This window comes from Alosa sapidissima, chromosome 16 (genome assembly GCF_018492685.1).
Source record: "Alosa sapidissima isolate fAloSap1 chromosome 16, fAloSap1.pri, whole genome shotgun sequence".
Classification (NCBI taxonomy): Eukaryota; Metazoa; Chordata; class Actinopteri; order Clupeiformes; family Clupeidae; genus Alosa; species Alosa sapidissima.
In genome coordinates, this window is record NC_055972.1 from 27,453,033 (window position 1) to 27,471,996 (window position 18,964).

The window sequence follows — 18,964 nt, forward strand, 5'->3', positions numbered from 1 at the left end:
AGACAGACAGACAGAGAGAGACAGACAGAGAGAGAGAGAGAGAGAGACAGAGACGTGGGAAGATGGGTCTGGGAGACAGATGAGGCCACGGTGGCAGCTGCCATGACCACTTGGCCTCTTCTTCGCAGCACACAAACCAGAGCGGGCATTATCAAGACTTAGGAAGCTGTGTTTGTCGTGGTTTTACACACACACACACACACACACACACACACAGTAAAGTGTGTCACAGGTGTTGACTCTCCTGTCTCTTTGCAGGGGCCGGCTCCTGGTGGGGACCTTTGTGGCTCTCTTCTTTAACCTGCTCACCCTGCTGTCCGTGAAGAACAAGCCCTTTGTGTTCGTCTCAGAAGGTAGGCTTGCTCCTGCATACCCGTGTACACCAGTCTGAAATTGTTCCCCACCAACACCATTTTAAACTGTTCTATTCTTAGATGACATGCATCATATTAAGCCAGTTCGAGTGTGAATTTAGAATATTACAAGTGGTTGTCTTTATGGTGATATTTTTTTATGGTGTATAATGTTTTGCTTGCATTGGCAGTGAATAGTATTACAACACCAACAGAAGTGTCAATCCAACATCCATTTTCTCTATCCATAGTGAAATTTCATACTCACTCTTGATATTCTCTGATATTCACCATTTACTGGGCAGCCGTGGCCTACTGGTTAGCGCTTCGGACTTGTAACCGGAGGGTTGCCTGTTCGAACCCCGACCAGTAGGCACGGCTGAAGTGCCCTTGAGCAAGGCACCTAACCCCTCACTGCTCCCCGAGCGCCGCTGTTGTTGCAGGCAGCTCACTGCACCGGGATTAGTGTGTGCTTCACCTCACTGTGTTCACTGTGTGCTGAGTGTGTTTCACTAATTCACAGATTGGGATAAATGCTGAGACCAAATTTCCCTCATGGGATCAAAAGAGCTCAGGTCTTCCTAGGAGGCCTTGGGAATCACCTCGGTCGCGCTTCCTCCATTTGGCCAGCAGAGGGCTTTATTGCCCCAGATGGCAGTAGGCGTCCGGGCCAGGCCAGCCCTGCAGGGGGAGAGGCCAGGTGCACGTTGTCATCCACCAGACTAAATCCCCTCATGCTCACCCTTGTAGTGGTCCGAGAGGCTCAGGCCTGATTGTCTGCAGCAGACATGTAAATCCCAGGCTGCTGATGCTGCTGCTGCCTCCGAAAGAAGAGGGGGGGGGGGAGAAATCCCCTCTTCTGAACAATTTCTGTCTACAAAGACCCGTCAGGATTTTCTTTTTTTGTGTGTGTGTCCCTGAACGCCGGCTACTGCTCATCTTCTCTTTCCTAGAGAGTGACAGTGGTGGCTTTTGTATAGTGGCATCTGGTGGCTTGTTTGAAAGCGAAACAAGGTGAGCCGCACCTGTGCATGCAGCCTGATGTTAACTCTGAGCTCTGGTTGGCTAGGATAAATAAAAAGGCTTTTACAGTTAACATAACTTTTTATTACTATTTATACTGTGCCCTCGGTGAAGAATGAAGGCATTCTTACATTCATTCAACCCCCCCATCATCATCTAGGTTATATGACTGGATTGACTAACTAACTGACTGGCTGGTTCACAACAGGAGGAGGAATAGATGGCTTATCACAAGTGTGTTTGTTTGCAGTGGCCTGGCCTGTCCAATCCAAACACTTGTAAATGTTTACAGCTCCTCTGAGTCTTTATGACTGGAGGGCTCTGAGCGATGTCAGTGGTGCTTTGACATCTCCAGATGGAACTATTTGGTCCATGACATGTCTTAAGGTCCTTTAATTGGCTCTGTTCTCCTATGTAATTAATCTCTTTTCTAGCAGCGAGCTCAGATTAGGGAGGTGTTGTGGCTGACTTGTCTTGGACATTAAGATGAAATACTCTCGCAAAGCCATGCTGTGTAGTTGCAACACTGATGACCATATTGCCGATTAGACATGGCCGCAGGATTGGAGTGTAGATTAGGGGTTGGGCGGTATGATTAAAAAGTTAATATTCTGAGGAGAAATGACAGTATTATGATATGATGGGATACAATAAACATGTTAATATTGTATATTAGTATCAGCATTTATTTTTATTCACCCTAGGTGCTAAAAAACAAAATGTGTGTACAGCTCTGCAAAAAGAATGTCATGCAACAGTATCGTTCATATGGTGTCATGTCAAATTAGCACACAGAGGACATAGAGTAATTATCATGGTATACTGTGCAGGTGGTACAACATTGCACAGCCTTAGTTGAGATTCATGTTCATGTACTGGCCCTGGCACCTGTCCCCTCAAGTGTGGAGGTAAGACCATCAGTATCAGTTTGGTGACGTTACCGGTCACCAAAATGTCCCCAAGTTATGATAGTCCCCTACGCCATGGGCTCTTCACCCCTGAAGGCCGAAAGGGGGGAACCAATAAGAGAAATAAGCCCTGAGGAAGATGAATGGTTACATCAGCAAGTTGCCTCGAGGACGCCATATGTCACAGATCTCATCTATTCCCCCATCCCTGCTATTGTGATTCATTCCTGAGCAACAGAATGACAATGACAAAGCATAAGCAGAGTCATTTCTATAGATGTGTGTTTTTTAGGGTTACAGTCTTGTTTCTGATTACCACTGGGCTGGTAATATGGCCGTCAAATATAGATGTGTTGACAGAAGAGCTCTTATATAATTTCTCTTTGCCTAACAACTCAGAACTCATACATTTTGTTGAATTCATAGAGTTCAGTACAATATTTGTTAGAGTACAGTGAAACTGTTTTGATGGCAAATATCTCCATATGTCAGTTGCAGGGATATCACATCAAATATGTACGTATAATATCCACATATACGTGGACACACAATGGCCTACGCTTTTGCCCTCCTAAATAGTTCACTGAAAACCTTCTTGTTTAGCAGGACCCTTCTTAAATCTATACTGTAATTTCCCAACTATTAGCCGCGGCTTACACATTGATTTTGCAAAATTTCTTCAGCTATGAGGTTAATACATGGGGGCAGTTAATATGGTATTAATATGATTTTGTTTCTTTTAACTTGCATAAAACACTGTCCTGCGGCTTATAGACAATGTGGCTAATACACAGGAAATTACTGTAACTAACTACTCATCTGATATGCAGACGTGTGCTTGCATGTGTGCAGCACAGACACACAATACAGTACGTTCACCCACATTACAGGGTCATTACATAAAATGACTTCCAGACAGTGATGCCCTTGGGGCCTCCGACTGCTACATCATAAATACAACAGTCTGCAGAATACAGTTCACTGCTGTATACACTTCCTTTAGGTTTCTACCCATGATACAATGGGCAGTGCGCTGGCATTGTTTTGTTATTTTCTTTCTATTTGTTCCTCAATGAGAGTTAAAAGATTGACCACATGCTTTTTGGCTGTTGGATATCTGAGTAGAGTGAAGCAAGCAATACAATGTTTGTTTTTTTTTATCTGAAAGTCTTTGCATGTGTGTTTGTGAGCAGAGTAAATATTATTCCCTGTGGGAAGGAAATCCCTTTGAAGCACATTTTAACACGCATAGAATGCGTACAATATCTGTTTGGATCTACATGTTTGTAGAGGGATACTGTACATACATATATAAAAAAAGGAAGAGGGGGGGTGGGGAGGTTTGCCTGTTTGTGCTGGCAGGTGAGGATGCAGATGGCTGTGGGTCAGTCCCATCCAAGTCGGCCCAAGGGCCGGTTATTCACACCCACTGGTGCTGCTGCTGCTGCTGCTGCTGCTGCTGCAACAGGGTGGGCCACGACCCCGGGCTGATCAAATGGCACAAGGGCTCCTGTTACTGGTGTCACCGTGTGTGTGTGTGTGTGTGTGTGTGTGTGTGTGTGTGTGTGTGTGTGTGTGTGTGTGTGTGTGTGTGTGTGTGTGTGTGTGTGTGTGTGTGTGTGTGTGTGCTGATGCAAGGCATAGGTCGGAGTGGGGTGAAGTTGACGCTAGATATCTGACGTCTCTCTCTATCTTTGCCTCCAACTCTCTCTCTCTCTCTCTCTCTCTCTCTCTCTCTCTCTCTCTCTCTCCAACAGCTGCCAGCACCAGTTGGCTACAAGAGCATGTTGCTGACCTGAGTCGAAGGTAAGATCCCCTTTCAATGACTCATCCCCACCAGTATTGATCCTCCGTCATTTTAAAACGGATGAGTGGACTTTTTCCACACACATTCGTGTTTCAAATTATGACTTATTTACAAGAGAAAAACAAATTAGTCAGCTTTCCAAAGGAATGAGATCATATCAAACAAACTGCAATTCAGCATTGGTTTTATAAACCAATAACCATGCGAAGTGTTTTGTTGTAATGTTTGTGAAGAAGATGCACTACTTGATGAGTGTCAAATCCCCCCCCGCCCAACCCCACACAAACACACACACACACACACATACACACTCCTTATTGCCCTTCGCCCTGAGGTGACTCTTCTCCTGTCGAGTTGTCTCTCTCTCTCTTTCTTTCTTTCTCTCTCTCTGTTGGATGATGAATCACTTCATTGGATTGTCTGAATAATGGATGGGCAGGCATAGCATTTCAGCTGCAAACATGCAGGAGATCATTTTGCGCCCTCTAACTCCTGTAACTCACAGAGTGACCCCTTGGTCAGCTCCTGGATGTGCCATTTTGATGGGCTACTTATCAACATGACAATGATAAAGAGGTCCTAGCTCTTTAGGGAAAGGGATCTTCTTGTAGCCCTGTCAGCAGGGACCTTTTAACAGAACATCACTTCTAGCTGAAACTACCCCCAAAAGCAATATGGCCTATTTGTAGATATATATCTCAAGAATTATCAGACTATGCACATGTACTGTTTCCAGAAAGGACATTCTCTCTCTCTCCCTCTCGCTCTCTCTCTCTCAGCTATACATTATATGCTAGACAGCACTTCAGTGAGGAGGTTACATTAGGCAACCATTTAAAAAAACAAAATAAAACAAATCATAAGTAATCATGGTGTCTATGTGTGTGCCCCCTACCCTCAGCATTTAGCATATTTGAGAGCAAACATTATATAACCCCTCTTATCCAGTGCAGCAGACGCGGGGCCCATGTTTGAAAGCACCAGACAGAATATCAGGTGTTTGTTTGTCCTCCCTTAATCCTACATTTTCCATCTCCGAGCGGCTGGATTAAAACACAGTCCTGGAGCTGCTTCGACAACACCACTGCCGAGGGCTTTGGCCCCCGCAGACTGGACCGCTCTCTCTCTCTCTCTCTCTCTCTCTCTCTCTCTCTCTCTCTCTCTCTCTCTCTCTCTCTCTCTCTCTCTCTCCACCGCAACAACAAGCACAGGGGGAGAATCACACAGCTCTGTTCCGACTCAAATTATATCAATGCACCAGGGAGATTATCAGATTATAGAGATTATAAATCTTGCCCCCCCACACACCACCACCACCACCACTGGACCAACAGTGCCCTATCCATTCCCCTCCTGTCCAAAAAAATGTCTGGCTTTGAAAGGAGATATTTGGAGGCGAGAAGCATAGTGTCTCCATAAGAGCTGTGCGTGTCCTACTTCAGCGTTGACCTTTTTGAAAGCTTTTTACATGATAGTTCATGTTTAAGGCATCATATTTTTTTGAAGCTAAAAACAAAGACTACTTTCTGTGTTTTGACTGCTGATCTGAACTCCATGAAGTGAATGCAGAAATTAATCTTTTCTTTTTTTTTTTTTATATTCCCTACAAAGAAAGCCCTCTGCCTGGCCTGCGGGAATTTGTGACTGAGAGAAGGAATTTGTAGGATTTTTTGAGCACTAGTTGACCTCCATCTACATGTCTTCAGGGTCCACTGGGAAGTGTTTTCCACAGAGGTTTAGGACTAGCCCTGTAGATGAGTGCTGAACTACCCCCACTGATGGCCACTGGCCGGCCAGGTCTATCGGTTATCCCCTCATCCCTCTCTTCTGTTGCTCCCTGCCTCTCCTCTGTGTACTGAAGCATGGCCCGGCTTTTTGACAGCACCCATCTGTTTTAGCGGGTCATCACGTTGCGTCAGACACACACACACACACACACACCTCTAGCGAGGCAGCTGTTAGTCGGGCTAGGGGTCCCGGCCGGTTACAAATCAGAACAATACATTACTTTCACAAACTCCCCCATTCCCTCCGTATGAATGTTTCATGGTCATTGTGACTGGACCACAACCAAAGGTAGCCAGCCAGCCAGCATGCTGTACCACCTCCTCCTCCCCCACTACTCCATTATTATTTTATAAGAGTTTAGGTCTGTCTCCAAATGTAGCCCCCCCCCCCCCCTCCCAGCTGAACAATGAAAAACAAGAAAGAAACAACATCCAGACCCAAAGTTAGAACAACCGTTTCTTCAGCCCCTTGAATCACACAATCCCGGCTGGCGACTGAGTTTAATAGGGGAACAAAGGCAGTTAGTGTCGGTCCAGTGGGTCAACTCAATGGTATGGACGAGGGGCTGGTCTTGTTAGTGTAGACCAAAAATGACCTAAAGAGGGGTTAAGCGTTTCTATTTGGACGATCCAGGACAGGACAGAAAAGGGAAAGGGGAGTTCTCCTGCAGCTTCTCTTGCCAGATGCTCTGCTGCTGGTGCATTGCCCGCTGATGGCATACACTTGGTTGAGTAAATATTGAATGTGTTTGGAACAGAAGCTGCTTGTTGAGGATTATTAAGCGTGTGTTTGTGTATGTTTATGCCTATGTGCGCGTGTATGTGTTTGTGTCTGTGTCTCAGTGGGGACTTATACTTGTTTGTGTGTTTATATGTGTGTGTGTGTGTGTGTGTGTTTAAACAGCGTGTGCGGGATCATCCCCGGTTTGAGCAGCGTCCTCCTGCCCCGCATGAATCCCTTCGTCCTCATCAACCTGGCCGGAGCCCTGGCTCTGGGCATCACCTACATGCTCATCGAGATCAAGTAAGTGCCAGCCGCCACTTACGTCATTCTCACACTCTAGAACACACACACACACACACACACGTTCCTCCTCACAGATGTCGTGAGACACTCTGCAGTGACTTAAACTTTTTTTGTTTAAGTTGGTTCCACAACTGAAAAACTTTCGTTGCACACCTGTGCAATGACAAAGGCATCCTATTCTGTTCTATTCTGTTTTAGTATTAGTATGAATGTAATAAAAATTTTCTCTCAAACACATTTCAGACAGTTTTTTTATTTTTTTATTTTTTTTAAACCTTTTACATTTGTGTGGATTTGCGTCCTGCTTAACCGCGCTTCTCTCTCTCTCTCCCTGTCTGCAGTAATTATAATGCAGTGGACACGGCCTCGGCTGTGGCCATCGCGCTCATGACCTTTGGTACCATGTACCCCATGAGTGTGTACAGCGGGAAGGTGCTTCTTCAGGTGTGTGTTCATACTTAACATGATCTCTGTCCAGATTGTCTACCAGGGGCGTGTAGAGACCTTTGAAGGGGCCACAAGGCATTTCAATTAACACAGAAAATTGTTATTTTTGTAAATTTCTAATTTCACAAACTATTAATGAGACATTTTAGCGAATATTCACGTTGGAACTAGCGGAAGTATTACAAATTTTAAAAAGTAAAAAACCGGTCTTGTCAAAAGGGCACTTGGACATCAAAGGGGCAAAAGGGCAGGTGCTAGAGCCCCTGTAGCCCCCCTTCTCTGCACGTGTCTGTTTTCTACCCTCTGTATCACCATACCCACACGTTAATAATGATAGACTTTATGACTTTACTTTAAACCAGTGGTCCCCAAACTTTTTCTTCTGAGGGCCAGCTCACTATGCCTGGCTCCAAGAGAGGGCCAGAGACTCGGAGTAGTTCTATATCAGTAACCATAAATAGCTTAGTGCTGTGAACACAGCAGTCTACCTTAGTTGAATATTCTATTACATTTAATCTTAGGCTGTTGCAATTTAATACCATTGTTAGCTGTGTTTATATTGTCATTGTAAAATTAAATAATACTAATAAAAACACGTTTGCATTCCCAAAAGTATTAGCAGGGAGTCTCAAAAGTATATTTTATTAAAAAATGTGTGAACTCTGTGTCTTTGCATACACAGCTCAAGTTGTGAATATCCTACAAGTAATTTAAAGTTCTCAAACTATGAGAATTTTATGAAGTGCTGAAGTAGTCTGAAATGACCACCATTCTAACTTTCAGTCACCTGATGAGAACTTTGTGAACTCTTTGTATGAACATTTGAAGGAGTGAATAAAAAATAGAAGTAATTATCCCAGATTGTCCCAGAAATATGACTTGAATAGAAGTTAGTTAGTTATTAACAATTAATTGATAAACTTTTAAAATACTTTGAGCACTGATGCAGTCAGCATAGGCCTCTTACATTGTTTGCAGGTAGGCCTACATTTCATTCCGTTTTCGATGGCAAACGCAAAACAGCGCCAAAACAACCACCGGTGGACAAAAAGAGTACTGTACATGTGTACTGTTAAGACTCGCCATAGAAAATGAATGGGGGAAATTGCGGAGGTTTTAGTTTGACGATGTTGTACTCCCATGCAGGCCGGATGCTATATACTACGGACATGTTTTGGGGGGGGCCACCCAAAATGAGGTGGCGGGCCGTAGTTTGGGGACCACTGCTTTAAACTGTTTATTTTAATGTTATTATAATGGTTATTTTTGTCATTGTCACCATAAACATAGACCATCAGCTAATGCTGTGGACTCGATGTTGAAGCATACTTTGTGTATGTATTGTTTGTACTTGTTGGTACCGGTGTTACTGGTGTGGAGTGCTTGCAGATCGGTGATCATTTACTTTCTCGTCCCTGCAGACTACTCCCTCTCATGTCATAGGGCAGCTGGACAAACTGCTCCGTGAGGTGAGTTGCTGTCTTTGCTGTCAGTATCCCTCTCCATGCATGGCAAGTTACTGAAAAAAATTGGTTTGAAATGTTGCATAGTTAGGCTATCTTTGTGCGATCAGCTGTGAGGATCTGAGATGTTGCATCTCTCTTCGTAGGTGTCCACTTTAGATGGAGTCCTGGAAGTGCGGAATGAACACTTCTGGAGCATTGGCTTTGGCTCTCTGGTATGTTAACTGCACTTCCCTCTCTGTCCCCCTCTACCCACTTCTACCATTTTCTCCTTCTACTACAGTTTGACTAGTACTTATAGCATCTGCAATCTCACCCTTTGGTAATTGACTAGTACTTATAGCATCTGCAATCTCATCCTTTGGTAATTGACTAGTACTTATAGCATCTGCAATCTCATCCTTTGGTAATAGTATTGATAAATGTAGTATTAATTCCTACCTAAGATCTCTGCTCTGTAGCTTGAATGTTATTCCTCATCTTTGTAAGATACATTTTTATAAGCTTCTGCTAAATGAATAAATGCATGGAAATGTAAACTCATCACCTACTCGTAGAACTACTGTTCCTCCAAGGACGTTCAGGCATTTGAAAGTTTAGTAGCCCAAAAAAAAGCCTTTAAAACAAACAGTAGTGTATTAGTAAATTAAGTCGGCTAAGTCTGATACGATTCACCTCTTCAATAGCGTTAGTAGCGGAACTAGTGAGGCATTCCACGAAAGCCTCTGTGGCCTGTAACATATGGTTTCTCCTCTCACTTCCAGTTAGCTGAGCTTTTCCCGGCTGGAATCAGCTGCTGCTGAGCTTTCCAGTCAACTTCAGCAATTCAATGTCCTAGTTTCGACTTTTAGTTTTTTTGCATGCTCATAATTAAATGCCCTGAAATGAACTTGGCCCACTTTCATTGTTTTTGTTTTCCTTTTTTTTTGTTTGGTTTGTTTTGCTCCACTGTCCATAGTAACTGTGTAGAGAGGCAGGATGTTGTTAACGAAGTAGACAGAGGTGTTGATCAAACTTGTCACATGCTTCTACTTTCCTCCCCTCACCATGTCTATCTGCCTACCTTTCTCTCTCTCTCTCTCTCTCTCTCTCTCTTTCTAGGCCGGATCGGTCCATGTTCGCATCCGCCGCGATGCCAACGAGCAGATGGTGCTGGCGCACGTGACCAACCGCCTGCACACGCTGGTCTCCACGCTGACAGTTCAGATTTTTAAGGATGACTGGATCCGGCCGTCCCTGGTGACGGGGCCCCTCCCCGCCGCCACCGCCGCCACTCTCGGCAGCCCCTCCGACTACGGAGGCCTGCAGGGCTTCCCGTCCCACGGACACGGTCACTCCCACGGTCACGGTCACGGTCACTCCCACTCCAGCAAGCCCCTGGACATGGACCCTCTCACCTCTACCCCGTCCAAGCCCGCCCTGCCGCCCCCAGAGTTCTCCTTCAACACGCCGGGGAAGAACATTCAGCCGGTGGTGCTGCCCAGCGCACAGCCCCAGAGGCCCTACGGCATGGGCCTGACCTACGGGGCCTCCCCCTACGCCGGCATGCTGAGCCAGGGCTTCATGCCGCCCGGTGGTGGTGGTGGGGGGATGGGGATGGGACTTGGTGCAGGTGCCAGGGGCGGGCCTTCGACGCAAGGCTTCAGGACTTCTTACGGTGGCGCGCCACCAAACAGATACGGTAGCAACCTGCTCCCCTCACAGATGAACCAGTACAAGCCTTGACCAAGCTGCAGTGGGAGGGGACTGGTGGGGTTGCATCAGCGATCGGCGGGGGACGCCAAGGTTTCGGAGATCACCTGAGATTCATCAGGTTCACGCTCAGAGAGGATATATTATGGTATTTATTATGATGGGACCAAGACTTCCACACTTAATGGATTTTCTAACTATTGTTTTTTTTTGTACTGTTATAAAATAAATCACAGAACGATTGGAGAGATGAATATACATATATGGAATGTGATATTTCACATTTGTTTGGGATGAAAGGATTGTTTTGTGGGTGTGCTTTTTTTTGTATCAAACTTGTATTTTAAAGAGGTAATCTACTTTTGTGCTCATGGGACTCAAACGTTTGTATCACCACAACTGTTCCTGGGTCAGTGGCTATGCACTAGACTGTGACCTCAACAGATCGTGGTCTGAGTGCTGCTATTATAAAAGGCAAAGATGACCTCCTGACAAAAAAAAAGTCTTTAATATGTGACCCCATAATACCGTACCAAATTAATGGTTGTGTTTCTGAAGAGGTCCGACCACCCAATCTAGTGGTGCAGGGCATTGTACCAAAGCATATCTTAAGAGGATTTGTATGTCCTCATCATATGACTGATACACACTACTGTAAACCATGCAGACATTGCAATTAAAACAAATACTCATCCAAGCGCCCTGCAACCTTTCCATCCTTAGTCAAGTGTGCAATAGTCCATCATCGGCCAGTGAGCATTCAGGGGGTTGTGTATCAGGTCACACAGCTTTGAAATGAGATGAGGTAATTCCCACTGTTCAGCGTGGGATTGAGGCCTGCCCACAAGTAGTGGTGTGGTGTTTCTCGAATTTGTTATGGACCACTAATGGGCTCTCCCAAGCTGCCTTGTTTGGATTGGTGTCAAACGATTATGTTGAGTGAATTTCTGTTCACTTGAGATTTCACCTGTGTATGGAAGTGCTGATGCAAAGGAAAGGATGTTGTGTATCAGAGAGTCATTTAGATAATAATAATAAAAAATGAATTGCACTGTTCATTTACACTGTCGCATACTCTCATTTAAATCTACTAATGTGGTACCCTGGAAATCCAGAGTTCTCGCGAGAGCACAATGGAATTGTCTCTGCGAGACACTCTGGCAATGAGCAATGATGCACGTTACTTTTATCCCGATATCCCGGGAACCAGCTAAACTGATGAACACAGCGCTGCAACATTGGAGGACAGTACACATTGGTCGCAGTGTTATCCGATTGCGTCGAAGTCCGAAATTATTCAGAGTAAATATGGTCTAGTGTTATCCAATTGCGTGCAGTGAGGTTTTTAAATGCATGCGTGTTGCCTCCCCTCGAGTTGGGCCATTACATTGTTCGTGGCCAGACCCTTAATCTTTCTAGATTACCAGGGTCTGGATTTTCCATACTATTAATGTGGTGTACTATAAGTAATTGATGTAATCCTGAGCCTCTATCTGATGTTTAACACTTAAGGGATGGGGTATGACATGACTTTTTAAATGTACAGCTCTGGAAAAAATATGAGACCACTGGGCTGTCATCCAATGACCTCAGAAAAAAACAAAACAAAATGTGCAGTGGTCTCTTATTTTTTTCCCAGAGCTTATTTATTTATTTGGGTATAATTATAAGGCATTTTGGTAGTTCAGATTATGATTTTTCCATCGAAAAATACGTTTTTATGTTAGCCAATGAAGGCAAGGCAAGAGGCTGACATCCCGGTTCCAGAAAGTCATGCCATGCCATATTCTTTCTACCTGCGCACTTAACACAGGTGATAGGCTAGGCTATGACTAATTATCTGATCTACCTGGCTGCTAATTAGGATGAGCTGGTTTACTAAATGGTTGGATAAAATACTTGTCAGGACTTACTTTCTGAACCCGGGATGTCCGCCTCTGCCTGTGGTTATGAATGAAATGCCTTTTCAAAAGTCACCCGCTCAGCACTAATGCTGCAGAACACGAGAGGGAGTGCTATATCGCGAAGAACATCCTGAAGAGCTGGTCTGGTCATAGAGTCAGGCAACAAGTGCTGTAGTAGGTGATGTGAAAGTAACACCTAACCTTGAGTGTTTTGTTGCTTAATTTGTACAATTTCTATATGCCATTAAAAGGAAAACAACGTAGAATTCGAACTATCAAAAGCGAAGATACGCACTTAATTTTTGTAGCCTGGAGTAGGCTACCTACCTACTCGTGAAAGTTAGGGGAACGTGCTAATTAATTTTAAAAATAACATATTGCAAAAATATTCAGTATTTTCGATTAAAATGGAATGTGTGTTTCGATACGTTCCTTTGTTTTTGATGAAGCTTTGCCTTATGAACGAAAATCATTCTGACTTGCCCAGTAGGATGCGTTGCATTTCGCCCAGGGGCGTGCGGCCTTCACTCAGAAAACTGGCACAATGTTCTCGAGATGTGTGACGCCCGTCGTTCTGACCAAAGCCAAGTAAGTGGATAAGTTGGTGAGAAACATTTAAAATAGCTTGCAGAAATTCACAATGCAAACTACTCCTGTTCCCTAAACATGAGGACTCTAGAACACTCCACAGTTAAAATGTTGACATTTCAAGCAAACTTATTAGCTTAAAGGCAATGACCGGAAATGCACACTTTCACGCGTGAAGGCTTTGAATAGGGTTAAAATAAAAATTAAAAATGTTTTCAAATTAATTATAGATTAGTGCCAATTATAGGTATTCTAGATTTTTATAGTTTGCCTTCGAAGGTAACTCTGTCAATGAAAATAGGACATGCAGATCAAAACGAACGGCTTGACTTAATTATTATAGCCTAAACTAATTATTGTAAGCCAGAAATATTTTTTTGGCAGTAGGCTAGCCTAGACTATTTCTCGAAGAGATATAGAGCCCCCACAAATGGCTATTATGAACGTGTTTTAAACAGGTCAGAAAGGCGTTTGACTTAAGGTAAATTATTATTATTTTTTTTTTACAAAAATATGGAAAAGCTGAACAAACTTGCTCTCGAATGTAATTCAGTCAGGACTGATAATAGCTCTATCGACTTCATGCAGGGCTACGCAGATCGGTCAGAAAGTAATGCATGATGGGTTGAACACAATGCATGCTGGTTATGGCCTTACACCAAACAACTTTGGTAAGATTTGGGAAAGATTCATGAAAGATTGGAGTCTTTTGAGTAAAGCTTGAATAGGGGGCATTAGTTAAAAGACTACAATCTTTCAAGAATCTTTCCCAAATCTTGTCAAAGTTGTTTGGTGTAAGGTGGCCTTTGGAAATGTTGTTTGATTTCCTCTGGAGAGGTTTCCTCTGCTTTCCTCTGGCTGTACCAATATGGAACCACCTCTGTACCTACAGAATTTTGCCCTAACTGGGCCTCAGGCTTCACTGATGCATATGATGTGTGCTATGGTTTTATTCTAAGAATTTCAGATCCATTATCTCATATAAGGTTGCAGTTTTAGGCTATTTTAGGGGTGCTCAAGCATTTCATATCAGCACCCTTGAAAAATAATGGGTATTTCCATCGCTTCGGTTTTGTCAACAGCAAAGTAAGCAAACAGTGTGAAATCGGCCATTGTTTTCACAGACGCTAGCCTATGGGAAGTAGACAGTGTCCGACTTCATGGTAGCTTTTTTATACTCCACCCCTGCAGTCAGTGTTGCATTGAACTTTACAACCTTCATATAAAATCTTTAAAGTTACCAACATTTCTTGGCTTTACTTTTGAGGCAAATAAACGCTATTCTTAACAGCGCCACCCAGACTTTGGTAAGATGCGCTGTGAAAGATCAACTGGGATTTTGTTTCTTATACTTATACCTACTTAAAAAGATCATTTGAATCCATTTTATCTCTTATCTGGAGATATGCCTAGTTCCCATCCTCTGTTAAGGCCTCATTAGTAGGCCTAGCTTAAGATGGGTGGATGGGTGGTGGTGGGGGCCACTGGTTGCAGAACAACTGTCAGCAGAAGCCTCTAAGCAAATAGAGGCATCATTGTGGCACAAACCAAGGCACGACAAATAGCCTTGCCCTTGTTTGTTTATAAGGCTTTAAATGTTCCTTGACACTTAGATCTTCATGCTTTGACAACAGAGGAGAGGAGATACAAGTATGTGCTTTGAAAACTGTCAGTGTTCGAGAGTAAGAATTATTGCACTCTTCCCAGGCCTCGGGCTGTCCACGTTTCTGTTTCAGTAGCGAAAGTTGGCCTAACTGTGTGTGACAGAATCTTGGCATGTCTGTTATTGTCTGCATTGGAGGAATGTTTTATGTTTGTATTATTCAGATGAATTAATGTGCCACTCATCAAGCACTATATAGGCTCCTTGCCACTATTTTCTAAAAGCTTGGATTGTGATGATCCATGGATATAATCACTCATTTTGATTCTCTACTCTGACCCCATCATATTGAATGTGTAATGTCATAATCCTAAAATTGGCCATAGTATAAAAAAAAAATAACATACTTAGAATTTCCTTGTCTGTACTCTGTCACCGTGGTGACTGAAGATGCTCCTGCCCCTTTCATCCTCCTTATGTGTTTTGACAGGATCTATCTGCCAGCTTATGTTAGAGCCTGCAGATGAATGCCACTGTTATTGTTTTTACACTTGTTGATTTGTTATAAAAACAAGCCGAGCATCATTGCGTGGGTACTGTGGTATGTGCCTGCCTGAAATGCCTGCAGTCCAATGCCCTCTGATTTAACTAATGCTGATGGGAGCTCATGGTGGGGTGTTAAAAGGGGCACAGCTGGTGCAAGAGCCGACAGAAGCCTCTGAGATGCAAAGGAAAGCCAAGCTGTCACATTTCATGAAATGAAAGTAAGCTTGAAAGCACACCTAGGAACATTCTCCACAGAACAGGTTACGCTGCCCTTCTTATGCATAATGCTTGCATTTACTGTTGGAGAACAAGCGTGTACTTGAAGCTTGCTGCTAGTGTTCTGAATACAGGTGATTTTATGGTCTTTTTCTCATTAGCCTCTGATTTATAGGATGTTATTACTGGAGGGAAGTTTCTCAAAATAATTACCACGGTGTTGAGCACTGTTTTCAAAGTAGACTTTGCATTAAAGTAACAGTGTTTCTTTTGCCTTATTTATGCCTGGGTAGGCCTACTAATAAAGTCAAGGTAGCATTGTAGAGTTATTCATTTTTAAAAGGTTGTTTCTATTCACAATGCATTCATTCATCAGCTACATAAACTACCTTAAACAGTGTGTGTTCCCTTGATATTAAACCCAGACTTACTTCTCCAGTTTAGATGAAAAAGCAGAGGTGAGTTGCAATAGAAAATATCTGCTTTTAGCCAACCAGACAACTCAAAATCTGGGAATTGGTCAGTTAGATATCTTTTAAAAATGAAATGACTGGTGATAGGCCTGCCAAAGAGAGATAGACTAAACGTAGACTAGGTTTGTTTCTTAGTCTGTTCAAGTGCTGACTAGACTAACATGTTTCTCATAGTAGCTTTTAAATATCAGCAGCCCTGTGTTAGCTTTCACCAATAAATCCCCATGAGGTCTGTAGTGGTTAATCAAATTAAATGTTTACATAGTCAAGCTCTTTGGCAGGATTCCATGCATGAGAGTTTAACATCAGCACTTCACAGCAGTGTTGAGCGTTTACCAGTTCACCTTAGCTTCACCTCACGTCTAAATCTACCGTGTGTCACACACACATGTTTGATCACTGTTATTCTCTCTTTGTGCCCTGAAGATGTTTAACATGAGAACATTCTACGGGCGACTGATTTGCTAAGCGGGCCCCAACGTTAATGCTTCTCTCATTCTCTCTCTCTGTGATATTGTTCTTTTAAAAGTGTGTCTATGTTTTTAGGCGACGGGACATTTTTCCAAGCCTCCTGAGCCTGTCAGCAGGATGTCATGGAAATGTGGGTGTGTTTCTGGTACATTGACCGTGCTCCGCCTGAATCCGATACCAGGGAAACGTAATCCGGGCTCCCCGTGGGAGAAGAGAACTGGGTAAATGGATGAGGGCGAGTCAAAAGGTTCCTTTGACATCACCCCCTGCCTCTGAGGCGCGGCACAGCGCTAACAGCACCCCTAGTCAGCCGGAGGAATGTTTGCTTGATGGTTGCCGGTGTGGCCTGATGAGTCACTGGCTTGGGAAAGTGTGTAAGGGGGTGGGGGGTCCCTCTCCTCTCTCAACCTGAACAGCTCCAGGGCACTAAAAGCCCCCAGCGCCGAGGGAGGAATGCACCCTTCATGCCTTGCCTTGCCTGGCCTGGTTGCACCTCCACCCCCAACCCCCCTTTCTCTCCCTCAAGACACACAAAATCTCCTTCACCCCTCCAGCCCCCCCCCCCCCCAGTACCCAGAGACAGAGTGTCTCCTCCTCTCTGCTGTTAATGATCTGTTGGGCAAGTTCGGGTCAGGAGCAGTGGCGCAGCAGAGCAGAAAGGAGGCCTGGGAGGAATCTGGCGCCACGCCACGCTCTCACTCACCCTCGGGTGCAGGCCCTGAACTCATCCAATTCACTCTGCACATGATTGTTGCCACACACCACACTCTTTTATGTCTGTCTCTCTTTAATATCTTATTTTCTTCCTTCATTATTTTTACTGCTTCCTTTCTTTTAAGATCTTATTTTCTTCCTCCATTATTTTATTGCTTCCAGTCTTTCTTAAGATCTTATTTTCTTCCTTATTTTATTGCTTTCTTGCTTTCTGTTATTATTGTTTTCTTCCTTTCTTTAATATCTTATTTTCTTCATTTCTTATTATATTGCTTTCTGTCCGTCTTCCTTTCTTGCTTTCATTATTTCTGTGTCCGTGTTTTCCTTATAGACTTCTCTTGTAGTATGCCCACAAGCTTGGATTATCATCAGTTGAGCCGCCGAGTGTTGACGTGGAGACGAGAGTGTAGCGATTGGCGGGCGAAGAGCGTGTGTGTTTATGGGATGTCCCGCGGTACGCTCTCTCTCTCTTGTGTGCGTCTGTGTGCAGGCCTGCGGGGGCGACGTTGGTGAGCAGGATGTGCTTGCTTGTGTGCAGACAGATCGGGGTGAGACACAAAGCGCACATTTAAGCTGTGCTTTCCTTCTGAGTAGTAAACATTACATAATGTGGGAATCAGCGCTGGCAAAGTTGTCCGGGCTATAAATACAAACTGCGCATGCTGTCCAGACATTAAGCACGGCACATCTGTAACGGTATGCCGCTTAGACGCCGCCTCTTGGCTTCTGTCTGGACATTTTGGAAGGACAATCCCCCTCAATTAGACCGCTGCATACTGTTTTTCTAACTCCTTTTGTGCACCCGCAGGGGGTCAGTGCGCTTGAGTATAAAAGGAGCTGACGTGCAGCTCTGAAGGCTGCATTAGGTCACATGCAGTGTGGAAACAGCATTACTGGTGCACGGGGCGACAGCCAGACAAAAGAGCCCTAACTGCTGCAGAAGTAGCCCCCTTTTTGTCCACTGTTGATTGCGTGGAGCCTTTGAGAAACAGGAAATGCAAGAGTGTGTGTGGCTCTTTCGCTCTGTTCCTGTACAGCACACAGGCGGTGCTGGCTGCTGCTGCTGCTGTGGCGACGGTGGTGGTGGTGTCGGCGCTTGGCCCCCTCTGTTTCTGCCTGAGTGCTTGGCTGAGCCTCACGCTCTGTGTCATCCTGGAGCCTCCAGGCCACTAGGTCAGCCAGTGCTAGAGAGAGAACCCCCCCCCCCCCCCCCACACACACACACACACACACACACACACACACAGATACACACATACACACACATACATACACACACATATACACACACACATAGACACACTCACACATATACACACACACATACACACACACATATACACACACACACACACATACATATACACACACACACACACATATATACATATACACACACACACATAAAGCGCTTTCAGATATAACCTCCGGAGTATATGAGGAGGTTTGTCAAACGGAGGTCCTACCCTTCGGATGATTCAGATATGATGCTAACCTGCGGACCTAATACTGACCTTATACGGACGTATGTGTGAACGACATACACGCACATTACAGAATCTCAGTGTTGAATCAACAGTGGTTGTCGAGTGAGGGATGGGGGCTTGTAGAGTTCACAAGATGCGAGATATGACGCAGAATATATGCGGCCGCTGCCTGTCACAGCTGCTTTGTATTTACAAAGTGTAGCCTATGCATTATGTAGGCTAAAGAAGAGAAATCTATTGTGCATAGGCTAATACTTGAAGTAGGCTAGTCACGTAAGTGCGCACTTGAAATTGACCTAGCCTACAGTATTTGTATGTGTGCTTCAAATAAACACATTTATCTGTTTTCAACGTTATGTACCAGAATTAGCTATAGAACCCCAAATCTGGTTTGCGTTGGAGAGAGAGAGCATGCACAAACTTTATGGTAGGCTACCAGCCAATTCAGTAGGCTA

The 18,964-nt window shown here is 44.2% G+C and overlaps 2 protein-coding genes across 2 annotated transcripts in view; both read left to right on the top strand.

The window, feature by feature from the left end:
- The window catches only part of slc30a6 (solute carrier family 30 member 6), a 32,316-nt gene extending 20,747 nt beyond the window's left edge, over nucleotides 1-11,569 (top strand). The window contains exons 9-15 of the mRNA XM_042065436.1: nucleotides 259-353; nucleotides 4,042-4,090; nucleotides 6,783-6,902; nucleotides 7,247-7,349; nucleotides 8,774-8,821; nucleotides 8,962-9,030; nucleotides 9,917-11,569. Coding sequence (XP_041921370.1) covers nucleotides 259-353; nucleotides 4,042-4,090; nucleotides 6,783-6,902; nucleotides 7,247-7,349; nucleotides 8,774-8,821; nucleotides 8,962-9,030; nucleotides 9,917-10,540 — 1,108 coding nt within the window. The 3' untranslated portion in view covers nucleotides 10,541-11,569. The remainder of the gene's footprint in view (nucleotides 1-258; nucleotides 354-4,041; nucleotides 4,091-6,782; nucleotides 6,903-7,246; nucleotides 7,350-8,773; nucleotides 8,822-8,961; nucleotides 9,031-9,916) is intronic.
- Nucleotides 11,570-12,944: 1,375 nt separating this feature from the next.
- The window catches only part of LOC121685806 (acylphosphatase-2-like), a 50,213-nt gene continuing 44,193 nt past the window's right edge, over nucleotides 12,945-18,964 (top strand). Inside the window, exon 1 of the mRNA XM_042066572.1 lies at nucleotides 12,945-12,999. Within this exon, the coding sequence (XP_041922506.1) occupies nucleotides 12,967-12,999 (33 nt within the window). The 5' untranslated portion in view covers nucleotides 12,945-12,966. The remainder of the gene's footprint in view (nucleotides 13,000-18,964) is intronic.